This window comes from Prenolepis imparis, unplaced genomic scaffold (genome assembly GCF_030444845.1).
Source record: "Prenolepis imparis isolate NDT839.2.m4 unplaced genomic scaffold, iyPreImpa1.0 SCAF_12, whole genome shotgun sequence".
Lineage (NCBI taxonomy): Eukaryota > Metazoa > Arthropoda > Insecta > Hymenoptera > Formicidae > Prenolepis > Prenolepis imparis.
Genome location: NW_028141170.1, coordinates 3,853,633 through 3,880,308, shown reverse-complemented (window position 1 = coordinate 3,880,308; position 26,676 = coordinate 3,853,633). Strand labels below are relative to the sequence as shown.

General features: G+C 33.4%; 3 protein-coding genes across 8 annotated transcripts; 2 read left to right on the top strand and 1 right to left on the bottom strand.

Moving 5' to 3' along the window:
- Window positions 1-820: 820 nt before the first annotated feature.
- Window positions 821-2,817, bottom strand: Dcps (Decapping enzyme, scavenger). Its single transcript, XM_083051117.1, has 4 exons — window positions 2,185-2,817; window positions 1,654-1,799; window positions 1,214-1,550; window positions 821-1,081 (listed from the first exon to the last, which is right to left on the bottom strand). Exons 1-4 carry the CDS (start codon window positions 2,549-2,551, stop codon window positions 900-902), a joined length of 1,032 nt encoding a protein of 343 aa, XP_082907243.1. The 5' UTR covers window positions 2,552-2,817; the 3' UTR covers window positions 821-899.
- Window positions 2,818-3,084: 267 nt separating this feature from the next.
- Ugp (UDP-glucose pyrophosphorylase) lies at window positions 3,085-11,340 on the top strand. 3 transcript variants are annotated; one of them, XM_083051114.1, is made up of 10 exons: window positions 3,085-3,252; window positions 7,952-8,188; window positions 8,740-8,922; window positions 9,046-9,251; window positions 9,368-9,443; window positions 9,511-9,657; window positions 9,762-9,900; window positions 9,974-10,111; window positions 10,247-10,413; window positions 10,528-11,340. In XM_083051114.1, exons 1-10 carry the CDS (start codon window positions 3,229-3,231, stop codon window positions 10,738-10,740), a joined length of 1,530 nt encoding a protein of 509 aa, XP_082907240.1. In that variant the 5' UTR covers window positions 3,085-3,228; the 3' UTR covers window positions 10,741-11,340. The 3 variants fall into 3 exon arrangements, with proteins under 3 accessions (XP_082907240.1, XP_082907239.1, XP_082907241.1); XM_083051113.1 differs by lacking the exon at window positions 3,085-3,252 and adding an exon at window positions 4,399-4,628; XM_083051115.1 differs by lacking the exon at window positions 3,085-3,252 and adding an exon at window positions 6,439-6,613.
- A 154-nt stretch (window positions 11,341-11,494) lies between these two features.
- Window positions 11,495-26,260, top strand: LOC145944139 (uncharacterized). 4 transcript variants are annotated; one of them, XM_083052278.1, is made up of 20 exons: window positions 11,496-11,714; window positions 12,509-12,702; window positions 12,984-13,042; window positions 13,167-13,350; window positions 13,449-13,621; window positions 14,050-14,166; window positions 14,375-14,500; window positions 14,579-14,703; window positions 14,884-15,242; window positions 15,647-16,493; window positions 16,612-16,930; window positions 17,027-17,815; window positions 18,272-19,183; window positions 19,333-19,707; window positions 19,887-19,987; window positions 20,289-21,511; window positions 23,039-23,366; window positions 23,766-23,870; window positions 23,950-24,075; window positions 24,960-26,260. In XM_083052278.1, exons 2-20 carry the CDS (start codon window positions 12,532-12,534, stop codon window positions 25,496-25,498), a joined length of 6,978 nt encoding a protein of 2,325 aa, XP_082908404.1. In that variant the 5' UTR covers window positions 11,496-11,714; window positions 12,509-12,531; the 3' UTR covers window positions 25,499-26,260. The 4 variants fall into 4 exon arrangements, with proteins under 4 accessions (XP_082908402.1, XP_082908403.1, XP_082908401.1 ...); XM_083052276.1 differs by having other exon boundaries at window positions 11,495-11,714; window positions 14,384-14,500; window positions 14,579-15,242; XM_083052277.1 differs by having other exon boundaries at window positions 11,495-11,714; window positions 14,579-15,203.
- Window positions 26,261-26,676: the final 416 nt, after the last annotated feature.

The following is a 26,676-nucleotide window of genomic DNA, read 5'->3' as shown; positions in this document are numbered from 1 at the left end:
AAATTTGATTTAATTAAAGTTGTATCTACATGCTCTTATTAATCTTGAAAACGATTTTATTTTGATCTAAGATAAAAGAATGGATGACAATTATGGTGAACTTAAAGAAATATGTACTATGCAATACAATGATACGGCGGAATTTTTAATAAAACTAAAATAAATATATACAGATATATATATACTTGTACCTACATATATATATATATATTTATGTATGTATGTCATATATATATATATATAAGCTTCTTTCTTTCTGTTCCAAAAATACTTTACTGCTCTCTACTAAATGTGTCAATGCATCATACACAGATAATTAATAAAAAGATTTAAAAGTTCCACAAATGAGAAATTATAATAAAAGAATTTATTCTTTTTGCCCTTTTATCAAATGATTGTTATATGCTATATTACTTTTACATAGATTTTTCTTGTACAAATAAAACGTTTATAATTTTATATATGTATGTATCATGTAAATTTTTAATCTTTTCTGACTTTTTAAGATTTTATATTTTACTTCAAATAAATTTATAATTTGAAAATAAACATTTTATAAAAGGTATCTTATCCTTTTGTAGAAAATATGTGATTGAAAGTTTCAGAAAAAAATAATTTTGTTAAATTATATGTAATGCAACATTTCTAAATTTTTAATTATTGATAATCTTAGTTTTGTTTTTAATTTTTTCTATTGATTTGAAAATTTAATATAACATTTTTGTTATAGATGTTTTTAATTAATAACACTACATGTTTTGTATTGTTTTTCTTATTTTTATATAGTAAAGAAAATACATAAGTATATAGTTCCTTATCATATAATATTCAAATATAAAACTTAACTTATGATTTTTTTTTATACGTAAATATGTATATATAAAGCACTCTCATTTACATTATTTACAGTCTAATATGTTACACTCGGATGTTTCTAGAGCTCCACGAGATTTAAATTTTTCATAGAGTGGACTATCTTTAAATATTACATACGAAAGAATTGTTTTAGTATAATAGTCCGATATCAGTTCTAAATTGCTTATAACTGTTGACAGAAGGTGCGCTTTTGCCACATATAATCCTAAATAAAAGAAAATAAGATTCAAAGTTATAAATACTACTCGTTCTTATATTATTTGTCACATACTTTCTTTTTATCATAGATTATCAATTACTTTTACACTCGGATTATAATTTTATTACATTGACTTACCTGGTGCTTCAAACATAAGATAGCAGAAATGTACATGTAGATAATAATACGACGGCTGATAATGGAAATATATTCTCAGCTGTGACACAGGTATATTGAATTTTTCTTTAATTGCCATTGTCCCGGCATCTCGTATATTTCTTAGTAAGGGAAGATGAGAGGCATTCAATTCTCTCAATGATCTTATTTTTTGAAATGGCAGAGCCAATAGTTTTAATGTATCCAGCTGTTTATCCCATTTAAAATCTGTCACCAATACAAAACCAGTGTCTTTGTCAGAGTCCTCATAAATAATACTTTCCTGTTCAGCTTTGTGCTCCAATATATTTGTTATCCACTGGAAAAGAAGCAATATTAAAATTGTGTAACGCTGATATTGAAGTGTAAAAGAAATTCCATGCCAAGTGATATTATATTTTAGATAAATTCTATATATGTACCTCTAAACTTAAACTTTTCGTTTCTATATAAGGAAGAGTGACTTGCTGATAAAGTTCATACGTTTCGTCTATTATATATAATTCTCGTCTCTCATATTTCTTGATGTGATTCTGTGTGGCAGGATATATCACGGTCGTGTGTATACCTTCAAAAACAGAGAATACGTGTGAGCGAATTTTTATTGGAACATGCTTATCTAAGATTTACATTTTATAACGTATGTACTCTTTTTATATCCAATTTAATCTATGCATATTACTATCTTTATTCAAACCGTTTAGAAATATAAGTTTATTAATTGTATTATTTTAGTGTATACTTGAAAAGGACCACAACCATATGGTCGAAACGTCGTAACTTTTAATAAAGTGTAAAAATTTGTGCTAGTTTGGTCGATTATTTTTAATACTGATCCTTTGATTAATCTACTAGCGATATTAAAATAATTTATCGAGAATACATCTGTTTGTAAACAAATAAATAACCAATACAGTAATACACGAAAAAAAAACAACGATAGATGGACGTACTTTTATGCTCCTCGGTAGGAAAGCAATCGTAATTTCTGTAAATATCGTTGGTGAAATGCTTTCGGAAGAGCGCTTTCCCACCGAAGAAATCTTTCTCCAAGCTCGATATGTCCGTGGGGAAGTTCTTCTGTTCGAGCAAGACGACCGCCAAGCCCTCGCGATCCTCGAACGTCCCTTTTATGCATATCGATTTTCGCACGCAATTGTTTTGCAACACCTTCGTCACTTTGAAATTCGACAGATTCGGTTCTGTTTCCGGTGTCGCATCCTTCTCGCACGTGTTCTCGATCGCGTCTTCGTCGTTCAGTTTTACCTTCTTCGCCGGTGGACAATCTCCGTCGTTGACACTTGCACAATTCTCTGCCATCTCAAGCTATATAAACACTCGTTAGAGATGCAAAAGATTGTTCGATAATTCTAGGAAGAGAGTCACGTTAGGAATTCTTCCTTCCTTATGAATTTCCGTTCATTTTCAAGCACTTAAAGTTATTTTATAGTGCGCTTCTCGGCTTTCTTCTTTACATTTATAGCTGCACCAGGTGCATCGTGCATCAGTTCATATATTTTCTTCTCTTTCTTTTTAACAGATAAATATACATCCATTTCATTCTCTCAGTGTACATTAGTGCAGAAAATAAGAACAGACCCCACCCCCCGCCATTGAAAATCCAAATCGCGCCATCTAGCGGCAACACGAGGCAACTATGAGACAGCGAGCATCTCCGTCGATACAGTCGACATCTGCAATGTCAATTACCGACGTACATAATTGTGACGAGTGCACTTGCATACATAAAAGCCGGCGCACACATTTTAGCGGCTGAAAATATACAAAGTAAATACACGAATTCTTTCGCAACGACCCAGAATTTCGCACAGTGGCTTGGGTAACTGCGTAGAATAAATACGTTCGAAAATTATCGAAAGTTAGGTAGGACTTTCGACAAGTGTTGTCTGTGACCCGTCGTGACCTTCGCTACAGCGTCAAGGGCATTGCCGTCTTTTTAGTGGCTACAACGGTGACTGACGAGTGTTGGTGAAAGAATGTTGCAAGTCGATGACAGAAAGGTAAAGTAAAAGGTTTGATAAAAATTAAATCTTCTCCAACTTTACTAATTCACTGGCTAATTAACTCGTTTTTTCGCACAATGTTTTGTCTCTTTCGCTCCTCGCTCTATCGTATACTTTATTTTCTTTTTTGCTTCACTTGATAGGGATTAATACAGCTGATAAAAGGCGAATGACATTTATTTATATCGAAGACTTTTTTTTAACAATTAACGAAATCATTCTCTTTACTATTCGGCTGTCGATTGTCGAATATAGTACGTGTGAATTTAAGGTTAGGTGCAACCAAAGATATTTCCCAAGACAATATTATATTTATCCCTGATATTAGATCTATACTAGATATGTAAATTATATCACTATTATATAATTATTATTATAACTAGATGTACTATTATAATTAATTATATTAAAATTATATATTTTTTAAAATAAATTGTCCATATTCTAGAGAGCCGCGTCAAAATGTTACTTTCGTGCGAGATTCGAAAACAATATTTTTATATTAGAGTTTTTTTTTTCAAATGCAAAATGACAGTCAAGAATAAAATTCTATTTGAAGATATCGCTTCATTGATGATACTTGACGTTCATTTTTAATGTTAAAAAAGATGTTATGTGACAAAAAGTGACGAATTAATATATCTATAAAAATTCTGTAGGATAAAATACCGTATAATTAACCAATCAGAACAAAAATAGATTTTTTGTGTGTGAAAATAAATAAGTATTTTAACAACTTGCGTAATCAATTTACTAGTGAATAATTCATCAAGCTCTCTATAAGTAAAAATTAATATAAAGGCAGAAAAAAATCATACATACATATATATATTTACATACGTGAAAACTGTATAATACATTACGTACGTTTACAAGCAAACTCGATGGAGTAAAATAGGAAGGGAGGAAAGCATATATAATTTCATATTTTAAATATTTCATGAATTTACAATTAGTCAACGTCAATGTCACAGAAATATCTGCAGTTTTTGTACAAGCCATACATACATAAATGTATATGTACACGCATATATAAATACAGAGGCATATTGACTTTGTCGGACGATATATAAAGCGCGATGGTGTCAGCGATGCGGACGTATTACTTGAGCGGAAGGATCACTGGGTCACTATTTTGTAGTCGAAATAAGCGTGCCGCCTCTCATATCTGTCTTTTTGTAATTCCCGCGATATCGCGTCACGTGTACAACTCGCGACGGCGTGTTTGAAATAACGCGCTTCGCGTAAAGCGCTGATTGCACCGATTATCAACGAAATATCTCGCGCGCTATACGATGCCGGCGCATTCGTCGACCGTCAATCTTCCGCAAAGGACGTCGAAGTATATCCCATTCATGGAGTATCTGCTGCAAGTAAGTGGCTTGGGAGAAGCGTTTTATAGTCGGGCGTTATATAGTCGGGAACATTTTTTTTTAAATAGCGCACGCGATATCGATTGCGAGATCTCTGTCTGTCGAGATTTACTTCAAAATTCATCATAAATTAATCATCGAGCACGTTGATATTAAAAAATACGCGATCGCGTTTATATATTTTCATTGAGAAAACCTTGATCATTATTGTTATTTCCGCGATACGCGCAGTGTAAATCCTCATGTTGATATACGTGTTTATAATTCTAAATTATAAGTGCTTTGTTTTCAATTTAATAAGAAACGTACTTGAAAAGAAGAGAAATATCATTCAAGGAGTATTCAAGGAGAATTATGTCATTAGATTTTCACAGAGGATATGTCACATACTATCTGTAAATACATCAAACGACTCGTATAAAACGTAAACAGAGATGAAAATCTCCTGATTTTTTCTTCCTTTTTTTTTAATAGAGGTATAAATTAAGATAGAATTCTAATTTTAGCGAAATTATAAACAGGAAATGTTTGTTTATATTTTTCAACGTACACTGTAATTTATTTCGCGTTTATATATTTTTTATAAATTATACACGTGAGATAATAACTATTTTTTAAATGTGTCTCTAATAGATGAATTCTTGTATTCGATCTTAATTGAGTATTAAGTGAAAAATCTCCTGGAAAGATATTTTTAGTTGTGTTATTACTCTTCTCTCAGGATATATGGTGCAGCTAGAAACTATAAAGAGCTCGTAAGCTCTTTTAACACAAATTAACGATTTATCCAAGTTCTTTTGCGCCTTTATCTGTTGTTATATAAGCTATAATGATAGGCTAATCCGATTCAAGTGCGCAGCGTCATGCTGGGATGTAATCATTCGTTAACCCTCGGCGATCCTACGTCAAGACTTTAGCATTCTTATCGCGTCAGTTTTTTTTTTTATATATATCACTTTTCTTCTCAGAATGACGACTATTTCTAGTTTGTAAATTGTGTCTTTCTAGAGAAAACGCAAGAACTATAATAGGAAGATTAATATTTTATATCTTACATCAGAATATACATGAGATATACATTGTAGATTCATTTTAGGATATATTTATAAATCATAGATTTTACATAAAAACTGACGAAGAGAAATTGTTTTTCTGTGTAATTTTTTTTTTTTCATTGTAACATCTTCGTCTTAACGCAATTTAGCACGTGCATGTGCACGCAATGAGATGTTTCGTATTTATAAAAAGTGATGGTGAGATAATCACGAGAACGATGAGTTGATTAATATCTCGATTTTAAATGATATATGAGGAAGAATCCTAATAAGCGAATGTCTGACATTCTTCTGATTATTATCTTACAGACACCTGTTAATATTAATATTTACATACTTATTAATCTTATATATATTTCTTATACAGGGTGTCCGGTGGTTCGCGTTTCACCTGTCGTGGGCAGATTCCTGGGATCATTTGGAGACGATTTTTCCTCAGCGAAAATGTCGAGGCACCAATAATTTTCGAGTTATAAGCGATTGAAAATAAAGGGGTTTTCACAAACTAAGCCTTGTGGAAATAAAATATTAACAAAATCACATTCTTCAGTTAATTTCAGATAGAGTTTACTTTAATAGAATTTTAATTTAAGGCTTAGTTACAAAGATACATGATGACAAAAATTGGGAACATGCAAAAAATGATGACCTCCCTCGACATTTTCGCTGAGGAAAAATCGTCTCCAAATGATCCCAGGAATCTGCTCACGACAGGTGAAACGCGAACCACCGGACACCCTGTATATATTCTAGATTCTCCTGGCTTGGTTTCTTTCTATTGCGAGTATTCTTTCCGAAAAAGAAACTTCCCGAGAAAGAATATCATAAAAAACTGAACTGAAGCGAACTGAACTATGATTTGAACCGAGGAGATAAAACTTGTGATCTAGGCCCATTCCTCTCGAATTTATCTTATCGTGAGCCGTAAAGGTTAACACAACATTATCCAAGTATCAGTTATTGTTTCTTTGTCGATAGTCTCTATACGAAAAATGTGAGAAGATTTATTTGTTAATATACGCGCAATCGTTGAAAAATGATAATTTTCTGTGATAACGGAATAGCGTTTTTTTTTTATCGCGAATAATTAAGTCTTGACTTGTAGAATGTTTTTTAATGCAAATCATCGCGAAATAATATACGAAAGAATATTATCTCGGTATACTTAAAAGTTAACTTGAGTTTTTAAATAAGCGTTTATACATTCTATACATTTTTGTCATTATCGGTCTCATCCATAATTAAATATAAATTTATCTAACAAGCGTGTTATCAGTGGACCTTGGGTCAGGAAAGTACTTTAACAAAATATGTTGTTTGTTCTTTTTTCGTAAATAGAGCAGATTTTCTAGAGACTAAACATAATTAAACTCGGATTATTGTTCAAGTGAAATAAACACAATCGTAATATTTAAAAAATTTAATTCATCATTCACTCAAAAGATACCCACTTGTGCTTAGCCCTGATATATATACATATAATAATCAAAGGACGTGCGATATTAAACGTTAATCATTGTGAGATAGATTCTTTAGTCGAAAAAAAAAAATGAATATAAATCGAGAAATATTTTCTAATATTTTCAAATTATTTCTAATCACAGTATGAAATAATTTGAACGTTAATCTATTCGTAACTGGATTGTCATGGTAATTTTCATTTTAGACTTGCATTATCATGTGTCCTCGTAATATCGCACACGAGTCTCAAGTCTCAAGTCGGCATTAATTTTTTTTTAGAAACACGCTCTATTGCTTAACAATAAGCTTCCCCTGTCATTCGTCTTTTGAGATTTCTCGGACACGTACGACGCGATCGCTCTCGATTCTTTTCGGACAAACGACGATTTGTTACGCGTAAAAAAAAAAAAAAAAAGAGGAAAAGAAGAAAGGACAGATCTCTTCGTGCTCTCTTATTTATTACAACGCCATTACTACGCACGCAGCAGCCGTTTTTGCATTTTTACACGAGACTTTTATTCCAACGATCTTGCGGAGGAGATTTTAAAGGAGAGGACTTTTAAAGAAGAATTTTTTTTTTGAAAGAGGACGACCCCATACAGTCGCGCCGATATAGACACCGATCATCTTATACGATTTTTTTTCTTTTTTGTAATTAATTTTTTTTTCTACGGCTGCAGTTTTTTTTAAGTCATCATGCGCGCGTTTTTGGTCCCGTTCGGCGATCGAGTTGCGGGAACGGAGGGAGAGGATTTTATAAGAAGAATAGGTAAAAAAAATCTTAATCTACTTCCGTTAATTCTGCAGGCTCGCCGTCACCAACGCAATTCTTCAGATACGCAGGCGTTTCGCGAGCGTACGAAGAGAGATGCGCAGGCCGAGCTGCAACGCGAACTCGAGAAGCTGCAGACGACCGCCCGCGAGGACAAGAAGGAATTGATGGGCCGGCAATTCGCCGGATTCAAGCATCTGTTCGAGCGATTCCTGCAGGAAGAGGGCCCGTCCTTGGAATGGGATCACATTCAAAAACTGCCCGAAGATGCGGTAAAAATCGCGCGAAAAAAAGTCTTTTTATAAAAGCATATCTAGCTTTCCTTTTCTTCTCAAAGAAATTATATTCTTTTTAATGGTATTAGTTTTTGTAGTAATTTTTTTTAGTCAATTAAAATGAAATTATAAACGATAAGACAAAAAGAAAAGTAAATAAATAAATAAATTAATTAAATTAATTTAATTTATAAATTCTATTGTTAATTTTAGGGCCAGTTTCACCAACGTCGATTAACTTCAATCTCCGATTAAACTATATCTTAGTCTCTTTTTAAGAACATATCTGAAAAGAGATAAAGATATAGTTTAATCGGCCGATTGAGTTAATCGGAGATGATGAAACTGGTCCTTAGTCAATAAAAAATGAAACTATAAACGATAAGATAAAAAGAAAAGAACAGCTTATTCATATTATTATTGATATAGACATCGTCTATCTTCTAAGAAATTTTAAAAACGCCTTATTTGTTTTTTATCTTTTAATTTATGAATTTTATTAATAAATGAATAACATAAACTGAATTGAAATTGTGTGTTTTTTGCAGGTCAAAGATTATAACTCTTTGCCATCACCGGAAAATAACGAGGTGAAGGCGTTACTGGACAAATTGATTGTGGTTAAATTAAACGGTGGTCTCGGAACAAGTATGGGATGCCATGGACCGAAATCCGTCATCGCCGTGCGAAATGGACTCACCTTTTTGGATCTCACCGTTCAACAAATCGAGGTGTTTTAATAATAAATTATCATTATCCACTTGTAACGTATAACGTGTGCGATCACATTACGTTCATTGATCTCTTTACTATAGTTATAAAATTATAATAATTAAATTATTTCTATTATACAGCACCTGAATAAAACGTACAATGCCAACGTGCCACTCATATTGATGGATTCATTTAACACGGATGACGATACGCAACGTATAATTAGGAAATACAAGGGAATCGATATAGATATTTATACTTTTAATCAGAGTTGTTATCCACGCATAAATAGGGATTCTCTACTTCCGATCGCTAAGCATAGTCAAGTCGACGAGGATATAGAAGCGTAAGAGGATTTTTTTAAAAACATTATTAATATCATAAGGCCTATCACTTATATATTTGTAATTATTAATATCTTTCAATGATATCACGCGAAATAATGTATAATCTATCTAATAGTTGGTATCCGCCTGGTCACGGAGATTTTTATGAGAGTTTCCAAAACTCTGGTTTACTTAAAAAGTTTACTCGAGAGGTATGAGATCTTGTTTCTTACAAGATTATTAATAAATTCACTTACTTGAAACTCTGATCTTTTCCAGGGTCGTGAATATTGTTTCATCTCAAATATAGATAATCTCGGTGCCACGGTGGACATTAAAATTTTGAAGTTATTGTTAAGTGAACCATCAGAATCATCCCTTGAATTTGTCATGGAAGTAACAGATAAGACACGAGCGGATGTCAAAGTACGTTAGAATTATTATTCGGAAATTATTTATTAAAACTATTTAAAATTCTTTGGAAATAGTGATAATATACTTTATATCTATATATATGTGTGTGTATATAGGGTGGTACACTTATAAAGTACGAGGATAAACTTCGCCTCCTTGAAATAGCTCAAGTACCTAAGGATCATGTCGACGATTTTAAATCCGTCAAAACATTTAAATATTTCAATACCAACAATCTCTGGATTAAACTCGGTGGTATGTATTTTCAGTATTGTGATTTAACACAGACAATAAACAGAATTGTAATTAATGCGCCTTATTTTTTCAGCCATTGAGAGAGTACTTGAAAAAAAAGTGCTGAATATGGAGATAATAGTGAATAACAAAACTTTCGCGAATGGTTTAAATATAATACAACTTGAAACAGCAGTAGGAGCTGCTATGAAATCATTCGAAGGAAGTATTGGTAAGTTCGAAGACGATTAACAAGACTTTAAATAAACTTATCCTCCTATAATTAATTTAAAACCCATCACTTTTTTATAATATCGATTCTGCAAACAATTTATGTTTAATTAAAACTGTATATTTAATACTGCAGGTATTAATGTGCCACGTAGTAGATTCTTGCCAGTGAAAAAAACCTCTGATCTGATGCTTGTTATGAGTAATTTGTATACTCTACGTAACGGATCTCTTGTAATGAGTCCTCAAAGAATGTTCCCGACAACGCCTCTTATCAAATTGGGAGACAATCATTTTTCAAAAGTCAGTATAAACTTAGCTCCTATTTTAATCTTTGTTTTATTTCTAAATTTTATTTTTAATTTTATTATAGTAATAGATCTTACTGTTATAATAATTAATTTTTTCAACCTACAGGTGAAAGAATTTCTGACTAGATTTCCGACAATTCCGGATCTTCTTGAATTGGATCATCTGACAGTGTCAGGCGATGTTACCTTTGGAAAAGGGGTGACACTGAAAGGCACAGTTATCATAATCGCCAATCATGGAGAACGCATAGATCTACCCTCTGGAACAGTTTTAGAAAATAAAATTGTATCGGGCAATCTACGTATATTGGATCACTAAGTGCAATAGAAAGCATAATATATAAGCATATAATATCTTGCAGAATTTCTATAAATAAGAGAATAATATGTCTGCTTTCTCCAATCATTCGTATCGTAAATTAACTAGTCAAGCAATTTAATTGTATATATCCAAAATGTATTTTAGAAAGAAAGTCCAAGATATATTTCTATAGAAATTATTTTACCGAAAATATATTGTACATAAGAACTTAATATGTATCTCACAACACATCAAGTAAATTATATATAGAATTATATATATATATATACTATGTTATGTATTTTGAAGTTTATATATATATATATATATATGGCATATTATATTATTATAAATAAATGAATGCTCTTTCAATTTTATTTATTTATTGATGGAAAAGAATCTTTTTAGATTTAACATTGGATATTCTAAATAAAGGACAGCAGATGATGATATTTAGAAGGTAAAAGTTAAATAAAAAAAAATTTACTTTTTTTAAATTATATGTGTACTGAGTTTATTTAGCATATCATAATTGAAGAGACTTTTAAAATAAAGATAAAAAATATATGTACAAATAACTAGCAAAAAAAATAAAAAAATAAAAATTTTAAAGTTTTAGATGTTACTTGATTTTTCCATTCAACACAAATTTGATTTCGAAAATTGTGCTTTTATTTTTATATGAGAATTTTGTAAAGGAGAAGGAAACTGTTTTTCGAACTATTTATTGTATTATCGTAAGATCATGCAAAAGATTAGCGGGGCGCAAACGTCATCTAGCGATGCACGACGAATTTAATCGGTCGCGAAAACAGAGCTTCCAACTCTCGCTGATTCAGTGTTTCGTGTATTAGCTCCAATAAGCTAAATGGAGGACGGGACGATGTTTCGGTAGGATACGCGAGTCGGAAATACGTTCGCCGTGTACGCCAAGTGAAGCGCAGTTTTTCGCCCCCATGTCCGTGATTCCGACAGAACGATAACTCTCGCAGGTAAAGGGACCTTCTTTCTGCACAAGAGAGGGATACGACCAACGAATCGACCACGCGACTACCGCGAGTTCATCTCCAAGTCATCCTTATCCATTTCCAAGCGACGCGTTGCTTTATTATAATTGCTTTCAGCGATCAGCTTAATCAGCTATGCAATTAGCTCGTCTCGACGTAATCTACCTCATTAGCGAACATCGTTAATCGTCGATGTCCGGATATTTTATGTACATATATATATGTATATATATACATATATATATACACATCATGTATGTATGTATGTATATATATACTGCATATTAATCTCTTTCATCTAATTATTCCTTCTCTTTGTCGAGATTAGATTAAGATTAGGACACTTACAAGTCTAACCTACCTTGACGACTTGTACGTATTGTTAACTTTACACAGTAATTTGGGGTATTTTTGATCATGTTAATTGAAAGTAGAGACCTATTATAGGTCTCTAATTGAAAGTGTTTCTATTATCTGTATTATTAATTCTTTATTTTCTCGTTATACATGTTGAAATAAAATTTCAATACTCATATACATGTAATAAAAAATTGAATATATATATATATAATAAGAAAGGAAGCATGAAAGAGAAGTAAAGAAGTAATAAAATAAAGTAATAATAAAATGGGAAATACTTGTAAAAAGTTATCGAATGAGTTATGAATTTGCAAAACATATATCAAGATTATTTATTATTTATGTCCCTTCTTAAATAAAGAGAGTGAATTTCTCTATATATATAAGATAGTGCTTATATGCATAATTTTGTGTTTCAGAACTTGCAAGGACATCTTCCTAAATGGGGAAGGTTAAGAAGAGACCAGAATTGATCCATCGTAGCAAATCGCGCAATATATTGCGCAATTTAATGCTGAGAGATTTCGGATTATATACAACACATAAAACTAGTACGCGTGAATTGGAGCCAATAGCCGAAGCAAACCTAGTACTAAGAGATCTTAAGGAATTGGTATGTACTTATATGACTATACATATAATATACTACACTTATATAAAGATAATATATACTAGGTGTTTACTTTCACAATCAGTTGATATCTCTTATTTACAAGAAAAAAAAATAGATGTACGTAATGTGATAAATCATATTTAATAAAATTGAGCAGCAACAATAATTGTTCTTTATCTATTTCTGATGGCTAAGTTAATAATGATGTGTACTTGATGTTAATATACAATATAATATAGCAGATAAGAAAGAAATAATAAATATTATTTGTTTATTTATAGAAATGTAATATACCTGGTGTTCCTAGAGCCACATTTTTGATGGTTTTCAGTCCCGATGGGTAAGAAACAAAAGCTATACCCACATAGTAATAGATGATAGTATTTTTTAAATTGTAATTGTTAAGAATACTATGAAAAATTGTAGGATTAACATAAAATATAACATAAAATATTAAAATTTAGGACTATGGTAGCATCTACACATGGAAATCACAATGTTTATGTCACGGAAATTACAACGGGAAGAAATATTAGAACTCTGTCTGGACATCCACGTACTCCGTGGTGCATAGCTTTCCACCCATCCTCCAGTCAGATCTTGGCGTCTGGCTGTTTGGGAGGCCAGGTTCGCGTGTGGGATTTAAGCGTGAGTACAGTTTTCAACTATGTAATTTGTATCAATATTAAATTAAAAATGTAGATCGAAAAATTTGTAATACGAAAATTTGTAATTTGTTTGTGTAGGGTGGTAGCGAAATCTGGAATACCGAGAGTCATACTGTTATCGCTTCGCTTACGTTCCATCCATTTGAAAGATTATTAGTTATAGCGACATCAAATGAAATTCATTTCTGGGACTGGAGTAAGTCTCAACCTTTTGCTGTAGCTGCTACAAAGACTGACAAGGAAAAAGTGAGGTATCTATTTTAAATTAGATTGTACAGATTAATGATAGAAGAAAAAAAATATGACACAATAAGAACAATTTATGCCTTTTTCACAATATTTTCCTTCTAAGGAAAAAGGAATTGAAAATGTAGGGACATACTTTTTTACATTTATATAAGTAGGCAAGAAGTGCGTTTCATCAAATAATTCAATTTTGTATATAGCAGTAATATAGATTATTTTATTTCTGCTAATTATATGCAAATTACAATTTGCAATATTGATTTATTTTGTCAATATTTTTGTACGCTTATTACTTGGAGTGATATTGATAGAGAGAGATAAGAAATATTACAAATCAATTTTATTATAGGTACTACTATGTGTTTCTAAATTCTTCGACTTATTTTAGATTATTCCACACAACTTAATATTTACAACTTTATAAAAATTACAGATATGTAGCTTTTGACAATTTAGGAAGAAAACTAATCACAGGAATTGCAAATACACCACAAGTTCAACCACAATGGGATCGAGCTCCCGTGGGACAATTACTTAGAACTAGTTTGATGTAAGTAAGAGCACTATATGATTTTGTATGCATGTAAAGATAAATTTTAAGATATAAGTATCATTCATCACACACATTGTGCTATCAGAAAAAACACATGCTTTTTCATAGTTTTATTAAAAATTTCGAATATATTAAAATATTACATTATAATGAATATTGTATTTTATATGTAAGTATTATAAATTTCTCCCTCCACAAAAAATAGGAATTTTAGGTACCAGCCACGAGAAGGCTTTCCGGATATCGAGCTTTCACCTTGGCACTTATGGAATCATGGCTCTGTATATGGAAGGGGATCGACGGATAATCATACTCCAGATAGAACTTTCCGGTATTTAAATTATACGATGTAAAATTAAATGAAAATTCGTTGAAGAGTGTACGAAATAATGGATAAAAATCTTTTCAGTGCGTATCTGTCTATGCGTAGAGGTCACGAAACTACCTTATCGCGATTCGCCAATCATCAACAGTTCAGGAATGGTACGCGGCAGGAAGAGGCGCGGTTTCAACGGCGACGTAATCTATCCGAAGGTACAATGTCTATGCTACGATGGCCTTCGTGCCAACGTAGATGCAACGACAGACATCATGAGCTAGTGCGGCAACTTAGAACCGCTATGTCGTTTCGTAACAATGCTCAATCTGCAAGTACTCCATCCGGTACTGTAACAATTGAGATTCGTCGTAATAGTTTTCTGCCTTACGATGTAGAACTGAATCAAACTAACGAAGCTACATCTTCATCGAATATCACGAGAAATCCTCCTCGCCCACCCAGCAATCCGGCGAATGCGGCGGACAATGTCGAAAACAGATCGGCGGACGACAGCAACGAGGATGATTTTCCGAGCGGCTCGGCAAGGAGTCGCGATCGAGAATCTAACGCGACAAACGATTCTCACCTCAGGGACACGTTATACGAGCGATTGAACAACGTTTGGGACGAAAGATTGCGCGGAAGGAATGTTCAGGATCCGGAAAGGAGGATAAATTTATGCTACAGAAATCTCGTCGATCAATATGTGACACTCGTAAGAAGCTACTTTGACATTTCCAGAAACAGAGATACGGTGAGCTATATGTATGTATATACAAGATGTTAAAAAAGTGTCGCATATGCTTAGCGTCATTCGATAGAGAATAAAAATTTAAGGAAAAATGTCTAATAATTTTTCGATACGATGAATAGTTTCGCCGCAATTAATTATTGTAACTATTTATCGCATCGAAAAATAGTATTAGACATTTTTTCTTAGATTTTTATTCTCTATCGAATGGCGTTGAGCATATGCGACACCTTTTTAACATCCTGTATATATGTATATATACATGTTATTATTTAATTCTTACGTTATTATCTAATCGTAGATACAATTTTTTTCGAAGTGTAGCTTGTATTAAGAATGTGGTGTATATATATAATCTTAATACAAGCTATCATTAATATATATATATATCTCAATTTCGTTTAAAGATCGATCGTGGCACGGACCCCATGGATATGCTAGAAACATCCGCTAATTCGGAAGAGTCTAATAACAGAAACGAATCATCGGCGGCGACTGAATCGTCTATACGAAGATTAAGAAACGAATTGAACTCCAGCGCCCAAGAGAATAATACGAATCTGGAGAGGCATCTACAGCGATACCAGCGATTATTGATGGAACGTTGCGAGCAGGAGGAGATCGGAACCACTCTTCATAATTTGAGGGAGGCTCTGAATACCGCCGCCGAGAATAATAGTTCGTGCCTGGTGCGGTTGCAGAAACTACGAGAGAGATTACAACGTCAAACGACAACGTTATTCGAATATTCCAACAATCGTAATACTCGCCTCAAGTTACTTCGCAATGCTCTCAACAACGAGATCGAAGCCCTTAACAATATGGAGGCGCAATTTACCAACACAAGTTCCAGGATCGAACGATTGCGAGACGAATTCGCGATGTACAATTTTCTGCCGCGAAACCGTCACATCGCGACCGATCCTTCGCAGGTGAACTTAAGCGATGCCGAATGGAGAGCTCTTACGTCAAATGATGGACAGTTACCTAGCACCAGTTCCGCATCATCGAGGGCGCACGATGATTTGCATCCCGAATCTGGATTTCCCAGCACAAGTTATGTCGGAGAAAATGAAGAAAACAATGCAGCATGGCTCGAAAGTGCAAATAGTAACGAGAACACTTCGAATACTTCGTCGAGAAATACGCCGAGGGCCATGAGAAGACGATTCGACGCCACAAACACAGAGGACGAACCGCCGAGGCGACGAAAGCGTAAATTGGGGCCATTATCCTATGTACCAACCTATACCGGTAATACTTTTTTTCAGTATTATTCCGAAACATATGATATCTATAATTTTACATACAAATTACATACAAATGTAACATTTTTATACATTGTAGACTATACATTTGTTTATTATTTTAGGAGGTAACTCATCTTCGAGCGACGAAGGCACCTCTTCGCAAGCATCGACATCCAATAATGGCGCGTCTAATTTTACAATTTCAACTCACTCAGCGTTTCAACTAAATGTACCCAAATCCGTCACACAACGAACAAGTTCGCAAAATCGAGAAGCGCCAGCTAATTCTTCCAGATTAGATGAAACGGACAGGAATAGTTTCCTTGACAACAATTTAAATAACGAATCAAACGGAAATAATGTCCAGAATAATAGAGCATCAAGAATCACACAAAATTCGCAAGAAACGCCGAGATCTCCAGAATTCATTAATAGACAAGGGTAAATTTGTATATATATTTGATCATATATATATTTTTTATCTTATAAGAAAATTTCTCTATTTATGTGTGTTTATTCAAAATTTTTAACATTTAGAAATTCACTCAGGAGAGTGCTAGATGCTATTCAACGAAATTTACTACACCCGGATCGAGTAGAAAATAACAACACTGGGCAACAAGTATCTTTGGATGATTCGGAGAATGGATATTGGCTTCTTGAAGAAAATAGTAATTCGGACTCAAATTTGGACGACACAAATTCCAATAGCAATTCAAACTCTCGTCGATGGACCAGTCGATGGATACAGTTGGACAATTCAAGCAGGAACACGGAATACACCAATGACTTGCCGAACGAGCAAACTCAATCGAGATCTACTTCGGAAAATGCGGATCAGAGTTTCAACGATAGACATAGAGATCAAAGAAATCATCTGTTATCGCCTGTATCTGCGAATCCTACTCGCTATGAACAACCGCCGTTGTTTCCGTTTCGAAGCTTGCGAGAAAACCAATCTCAAAGAATGGAACAAAATCAAATATCCTCCAATACCGGCAGCAATTCTAACAATGTTCACTCGCAAATGTCTAATTCAGGCGTAGCAGATACAGTAGAATTAACGGAAAGCGTTGACGATCCCGTTCCAATAAGAATCATTGACGACAGGCAAAACCAGGAACAAATCCGGGAGCAAAACCAAGAGCAAAACCGGGAGCAACGCGAGGATCAACGAAATATAGATGATGTAAATCTTGATTCTAGCGATCTAGATCCATTAATACTCGGTGCTGGCAATATAGATCCGAGAGAAAGTTCACTAGGAGTCCGGCAAGGAATTCAATTGCTTAGTCGTCATATCGACAATATGCATCGTTTATGCCGGTAAGTTTACGAGCGCACATATTTTAACATGTCAGAAATATTGATCAACATTTAAAATCGGAACGCGTCTTTTTTTTTAAATAAAAATTTATAATATTTTAAAAACAAACAACACGGTAATTACCTGCTATAATAGTTAAATGCTTGTCAGTTAGATTTTTCGTGAATTTTGATGTGTGATGTCTAATAAAAAATATTTTAACTGCAAAAATGCAACTTTCAGAAGAATTATCGCATAGTAGTTCTTTTGAGAAAGAGAGATTTTTGTCCATAATTAGAATGAATACAAAATATTAAATAAATAAATTAGAGTTGGAATATTCTTATAAAACATGTTAACTAGTAAAATAGTATATAAGAAAATAATTATATCTAAAAGTGCAGTTACAAAATACTTTTTATCGCTCTTTATGATCTTTCGACGAAAATAACAATTTTTCTCAATTTCATTGACAGAGCACGCTTAGAAATAGTTCAGTTATGTCAAGTGCGAAAAATGTGGGAAGATCTGCAACGACAAATACGATCGTTACACGTGACAGTTCGCATAGAAAGGCAGAACAACGATCAGACAGAGGCGCAAAGAGACAATCCTGGTCCATCAACGTCGAGTGCTGCGAATTCATCGAACGAATCGGCGAAGAACTTTAAGAAAGCTCTTCTGGAGAATTATCAGAGGGAGAACAGCGAGGGCGATCGCGACGCGAGATCGTACGTGGATCAGAATCAACCGTCGACTTCGAGGGGAATACCTGATCCCGATGAGAATTACGAGGACGAGCCCACGTCATCCTCAGGTAATCGTAACGTCGAGGAGAGCACAACCAATATAAGTCTCTCGAATCTGTTGCCGAGTGACACCGAATTACGACGGATGCAGCGTCTCAAGCTGAACGAGATGCTGGACGGTTTGTACGCAAGACCTCGCTGTCGGAGTTGCGTTTCTCGCCTCGATGGCACGTCTTCGCGAGCGAAGAACGACGATCATACATATGCCAATTTAACGTCAGACGGCGATGTGCAATTACCCAGTATGTCCAGCGTTGTATCGAATATCGGAGCTAACTCGAATTTACCGGCTGTTACTGCGATAACGACGACGACGGAACCTTTACCCAGCATTTCGAGTTTTGTCAATAGTATCGATCGCGCCAGCTCCAGCAGATCGACCCAAGTATCGGACACTAATGCTAATTATTCCGCGATGGGCGACGCAACTGCTAACGATAACAATAACAACAACAATGGCAACAACGATGATAACATCAATGATTCTCCTGCGCAAAGTTCATCGAACCAAGAAGGAACGAGTTCAACTTTTAAATCGTGGCTCGCTAATAACAGACAACGTAAACAGAAACATCTCAGGTGCTTCTAAAGAAATATACAGCGTGTTTGTTTTTAAAAGTATTAAAATACTTAGATTTTTTAGCTAGTAGAAACATAAAAGCAAACACATTATATATTGTCTCTTTAAACCAACTACAATTTCGTATAATAATGATTTTGTTTTTCAGACATTTAAGACATTTGATGACGCTTCGCCGCACGAGACAAAATCTTAGAGCTCAGTTAAATAATCCGTTTCGTCATTGCGATCACGCCAGAAGACCGTATTTACGCAGAAATACATCCCAGAGTAGCAGCAATAACAACGACAGTTTAGATGCAGATATGGATATTCGAGATAGAACGCGAAGCTCGAACACGTCTGAGTATTTACAAAAGATGATTCTACGACTGGAAACGTTGGTTCGACAGCAGAGAGCTTTAGCTCGGAACAGTAATACTAATAGAGGATCAGATGGTGATAACCGTCGATCAGAAGCTAGTAGAGACAATGATAATCGTGAAATGGAAGAGATTCGTGAAGCTACGAGATTAAGAGCTAGGTGAGAAATTACATTAATTAACACAATTATATTATACGTTTAACATATTATATGTTTAATATATAATTTAACATATTATATATAATCATAAATATATATAAAACATTAAGTATCAAGCAATATATGTGAATGAAAGCATCATGAATGATCAACATTATGTTAATATGATGTTGTTTCAGACAAGTCCTTGGCTTGATGGTGAGGTCCTTGATTCAATTCTTCGAAGTAACAAGATCAGGAAATGGCTCCCAAAACAATGTTCTCTATGAACAGATGTATAGTAAGTTAAAAATCTATTATTAAAGATTATATATAGAACACATTACAGATTGTTAGCAATATAATTTGAAAAAAAATAATTTTATATGAAAAAAGTAAAACGAAAAAAAAATTAAGTAGGATAAAATATTTTCATACGTAGTCTAAAAGAAATTTTAAAGTTAGTAACATAATTTTCGCCATGTTTTATGTTTAAGTTTAAATTCGAAAACGTGAAATTTTATATTGGAAAATATTACATTTTTGACATTTAGGGATAAAATCTCATTTCTTGATTATTAATTTTTTCCACTTTTTTTCAGAACTGTATGTGCTGTTACATCTGGCACTGGAACTAACAGATTTATTGCTAGCACAGTTAGTAATAACAAGACGCGAACTGGAATCTAGTCAATATAGATCTTTCACTAGCGATTTATCGCTCAACAACCAGAACAACGAGGGGACGCGTAATAACAGCGTCGACAGTAGTCTACAGACTGAGAATAATCGCTGGAATGATAACGCGTCGAGACGAAACGCGGATAGAGAGTGGTTTCCGCGACTCCGTAATATGCCGAATACATCTAACGGGGACTCCGTGGAGGATCTTCTCTCGTTAAACCGAAATAATACACGTTTGAGCCTGATGGCGCAACAATTGCAGCGGCTGTTTCATCGGAGATCGACACAAAGCGATAATAATAATTCGTCCGAGAATCAAAGCGATCGAGCAGTAGCTGCATCTAGCAACGATAATAATGGCGATGACAGCAATTATGATGATAATGCTCAGAACGAGGATAATCGGCATTCGACTTCCGAGCACGCTCTGTCAGCGGAGGTGCAGAGTATCGTGGAAAGAATTCAGAGTAGCAGCTCGATCGACAATGACGAGGTCAGAACGGGAATTGAAAATCGAATGCTCGACGCCGCGCATAATTCGCGCGAATCGCTAAACTCGTACGAAAGCTATCGACGAAATTCCAGAATTGCCACGGTATCCGAACCGGCGATGAGAAGACGCGCCGATGAATCGAGAAACTCTCAGGAAAGGGAAACCGGACTTACCAACGAGAACTGGAGGAATTACGTCTCTTCATCGGGAGACGAGCAGAGCAGTTTCAGGTCGCCTACGCAGAGACTTCGATGGTTCGCGGTCGGCAGCCGTCAAAACGCGCGAGACGCCCACCTGGAGCGTTCTTTGCACAGATACGGCAATTCTGACCCGAATAGTTATTCCAACTCGCCTAACAGTCGCAGATTTCTTCACGGTAGGGAGGGCGCGTCTATTCGACGGGAATTCAACGTGCCCGAACTGCAAGTGAACAGCGTCCCCGTGAATGACTTTGACAATTTGTCCGGTAATCTTCGAAGAAGACACAACACACCGCCGATCCCGACGTCGCATATGCTTCCTCCATACGTACTTCCTCCGTACAGTAATTTCATCCACAATACCGAGAACAGAAGCAACGATCGGGCAAACGAATCGACGGTACAATCCGGAAGTTGGGCTGGAATATCGAACAATAACAGAAATAGGGTATAGTACATTGAATTTCGGTACTCTTTTATATGATCTTATTCACATAGTCGGTTATTAATTTCGATGATTAATTATATATTTTTTTTCATAATTTCATTTTTACTTATAATTTACAAATATAATATGTAATTTACAAAACACATTTATTATAAATCATTGTTGTCTTAACCTTTAAATTGATAAATGATCAATCATTGCGAAAAAGATAAGATTCTTTTTACATATTATTGTTATATATTTACATATTATACAGGGTGTGTCAGAGCGACCGTATCAGCGGTTTTTTTGAGGAAACTACGCATTTTCGTGAAAAATATTTCATACAAAAGTTATAGGGCTCTAAATGACGCATTATATAGTAGTATTATTATGATCTTGAATAGCATTGTCAAGGCCACATGAAGATTACCTTGAAATTTTTAAATGGAACCACCCATTTTTCATTGCATATTCTTGTAGCTTACCTCGAGAGCTTTCCAAAACCCTATATATGAGTTATTTTTTATTAAGTACTTTCCGAGTTATGAGACTTGAAGTTTACAGTATTTTGACATAAAATGTAAAATATCTTGTAAACTATTCAGTTTTCGGTAATCTTACCTTAATACTTTTACGCACGGAATAATGAGACCAATCAATTGGTGTAAAGAAAACACATAATTGTTTTAAAAAAAAGTATGTAATTTGCAACATATTTATTTTAAAGCAACTATATATATATGTGTGTGTTTTCTTTACACCAATTGATTGGTCTCATTATTCTGTGCATAAAAGTATTAAGGTAAAATTACCAAAAATTGAATGTTTTACAAGATATTTTATATTTTATGTCAAAATACTGTAAACTTCAAGTCTCATAACTCGGAAAGTACTTAATAAAAAATAACTCGTATATAGGGTTTTGGAAAGCTCTCGAGATAAGCTACAAGAATATGCAATGAAAAATAGATGGTTCCATTTAAAAATTTCAAGGTGATCTTCATGTGACCTTAACAATGCTATTCAAGATCATAATAATACTACTATATAATGCGTCATTTAGAGCCCTATAACTTTTGTATAAAATATTTTTCACGAAAATGCGTAGTTTCCTCAAAAAACCGTTGATACGGTCGCTCTGATACACTCTGTATATATTAACATATAATATTTATAGGGTAGTTAAATTAATCGACCACACTAGCCAATGAATTTTTCTAAGTTTTTACTTTATCGACCATATGGTTGTGGTCTTTATAAAGTACAACTTGAAATTATTAATTACAAATTTTTCATAAGTGAGAAAAATATTGGTCCGAAAGTCGCTGTACTTTATAAAGACCACAACCATATGGTCGATAAAGTAAAAACTTAGAAAAATTCATTGGCTAGTGTGGTCGATTAATTTAACTACCCTGTTGATTATTTTACTAGCGATATAAAAATAAAAAACATATATAATATTTATATTTACATATAATATTTATATATTTACATATTATATATATATATATATATATATATATATATATATAAATCTTTTAGGTATTGGCCTTTTGGCGCAATCGATTCGGGCCCGTTTTTATACCTCGTTTTTCCGAATTGACGGCTAATGGAGGATCACAGATTGGAGAAGGTGCCAATCCTAGTGGTAATAGCAGTGGCGGTGATGGTAGCAGTAGCAGTGGCAATGGCAATGGCGGTGGAGGAGGTGGTGGAGGAGGTGGTGGAGGAAGTGGTGCTGGTGGTGGTGGTGGCGGTGGCGGTGGCGGTGGCGGTGGCGGTGGCGACGATGGAACTGGCGGAGGAGCAGGAGGAGGAGAAGGTGAAGGAGGACAAGATCTTGCAAATGATAATGAATATTTGGACATTGGTAATTTTTTAAATTGAAGTAGACATATGTCGCGATACAAAGTGATCCCTTATTGGTACAGTTAGAAAGAGAGAGAGAGAGAAAGAGGGTAATTCCACGTAAAATAATTAAAAAATATAGAGAATAATATTTTCTTCTTATATCCAAAGTTTGTTTTTTAATTTATCCAATTCATTTAATTTCACTCTTTCTCTATTTTGAGTCTGTACGTAATTTTGACATCGATACTGTGCCATAGAGTAGTCTGTCCACATAATTTTTTTCATGTAAAATTATATTACCAATCAGATCATTCTCTGAGCATCGTCTTCAAAGACTAAGAAAATTTTTGAAGAAACATATATATAAATAAAACACGTAAAAATAGGCATACTTTATTATTTCTTCATTATTTCTTAGAACATATACCAGTGGGCATGTCGTTCAATTCAACTTTAGAAGTGCAGAGTTATCGGGTACAAGCCTGGGACTTTTCTAATGGTGATATACCTGATATTACAGATTGTGAGTAAAATATATAGCATCGAAAAATATAAATTTACCTTTTCTGTATATGATTATTATATGATATGTGATTTTTCAGCTGACAAAAACGTTGTGGTACGCGAGTGTAAGATTCATAATGATGCATGTATCGATATATCTGCGGATGGGAAGTTATTAGCAACTCTTTCGCCATCAGGTCGTATTAATGTGACTACGATGTTAGGTAAATACATATTGATTTATTTGTATATATAGTGATAGAATCGGAAAACTGCTAATTTTACGTAAAAAATATTTTTTATTTTTAAATTTAGATAATTTGAATTAACACAAATTGTTTATTATCTTATTAATTGTTTAATAAAGATAAAGATTCAACATTTTTTATTGTAAAAAATAATCTCTCTTTCTTTTGAACAAGATGTTTGTAAAATATATCAAAATTATTTCTATTTTCTTAAATATACAGTATTGTTTTTGTAAATTTGTGTAAAGCTGTTAAAATAAATTCATCTATAATACAATCATTGAAAATTATGCATGAGCTTAAAATTAAAGAAAATATATATTATTTTTTCAATGTTTAAAATCAATTTTTTCAAAAGCAAAGTACACAAAATTTACATTTTTGGGCGTCATTTTCATGTAGAATTGGTCTCTTTCTGCTATATCAATAATTCTTGTGTTATAATTCAATTATAATATGTTTTACATATTTCTATATTGTGTGTATATATATATATATAATTTTTCTATTTGTGTAACATAATATAGATCTTTTAAAATATTAACAAATTTTTTTTTCAGCAAACACGACTTGATAATTTTCTTTTTATCTCAAAGAGATAATTTTTCTTTTATTTATATATTACATCTTTTTCGCTTCAATAACATCTTGCAGGAAAATATTTTTAAACTTTTTAAAGGTTGTACTATTCTAGTATTATACCAGAATAGTACAATAAATAATGAACATATTTCTTTTTTTCTGTATTTCTGTGCAATTTTTCACGTTACGTATAAATTAAACAAAATAGAATAAAAATTTTTGTTAAAATTATATTATGAAAAGATAAACTTATGTGTGGTTTATTACGTTTGATTTAGGTATTTACAGCCTGCAGTGGGAAACACTGGGAGAAAGAATTTATTCGACGAAGATTGATCAAACGGTAGTATCTGTCTCGATGTCGCCAACGCAACAGCATCTTTTAGTAGGTTTGGGACGCAGAGTTCATATCCCAACCAGGCCGTTTCCGATGGCTCTAATTTATAAATTAATGGAGAAACAGCCTGACGACGAGAAGACTGTCTCATCGATGGATTCGGCTGTGGAATCTGCATATGATTCCTCCGATGAGATTCTCGACGATAACATTTCTACGAATAATATCACGAGACGAAACAACAACAATAACGTTACAGCCAGCGATTACAGGCCGCAGGTTCAAGACTGGCGAATACGAATGAGAAACGAACTAGATATTAAACGTAACAGAGAAAGTATGGTGCTTATTCGGGAATTGTTGCAAAGCAATCGAGAAGGCTCTGGCTACATCAGTCTAAACTGCATCAGATGGGCGCCGCAGCCAGGTCAAGGGATGATTTATGCCACAAATACCGGACAGTTAAATATTCTGCAGTGATTCCGTGTTCGCCCGTCGTAGACAGAGAAGAAAGTAAAACGTTCTCTTCGTATTATTAACAATGCTTACCATAAATGTGTCATACACGTACGACATAATGCAGTATCGCGGTTCGCACTAAACTTCTTTTCAGTAGATTGTAAGGAAGAATGTAGGATAATAAACGCGTGACGATCGATAAATAACGACGTTTTTATCATCAATCAATTATCAAACCCGATGGACACGATGATAAATCTCAGACCGCAATGTGCTATGATATTTATATTTAATTCTCTGTCACAGATTGCTTTTTTTATTACTAAAGTAAGTATATAAAAAATGCAAGATGTGTAGATATAATAATAATATATATGTTTGATTAATGTATTACTGTATAGTTTATGCAATTTTTCTATTCGTATATAATTTAAAAAGACTTTGCATTGTTTTTGTTAGATTATATCTGTAATACAAGTTGACTTTCTTTTTATGAAAGCTTCTGTTAGATCATATAGTATGAAAATAGAACTGATTACAAATTATGAATTATACATTATATAGTATCAGTATCAGTAAATATATATACACATACATATATATATATACATACATATATATATATATATTGTGTATATATACATCATACATACATATATACATATATATATATTTACTGATCGATGAACGCGCTACTAGTGCCGTCAAATAAATGATTTAAAATGCATTTTGCTACTTTTATTGTTCTTAACCATAACAAAAGAGAGAAATTTATCGTGCCATATAAATCTCTGCAATATATTTATTCTGACGAATTTTTGTAATCCATTAACTGATCCACTTTGCTGATTAAAAAGATATATTTTACAAACTTAATTTTGAAATAAAGATAACATTTGTTTACTTTATTTCTGTACTAAGATGAGATGTTTATTAAAATTTCCTGTATATTCGTTTCATACATATACATGTTAAAAATTTTGGCATAGAATACAAATGCAAATGTACATGTTAATTAAGTAAATGACTTCAGGCACAATTTTATTTTTCTAGGAAATTGAGTTTTTTTCCTTCCCCCAAGAAATTTGGCGGTTTAGAGAGAGATAGAGAGAGAGACGAGAATGGCTCCGTTTGTGTATACAATTATCGAGTTTCAACATAGAACCATTGTATACATAACCGAATAACTTATAATTTGT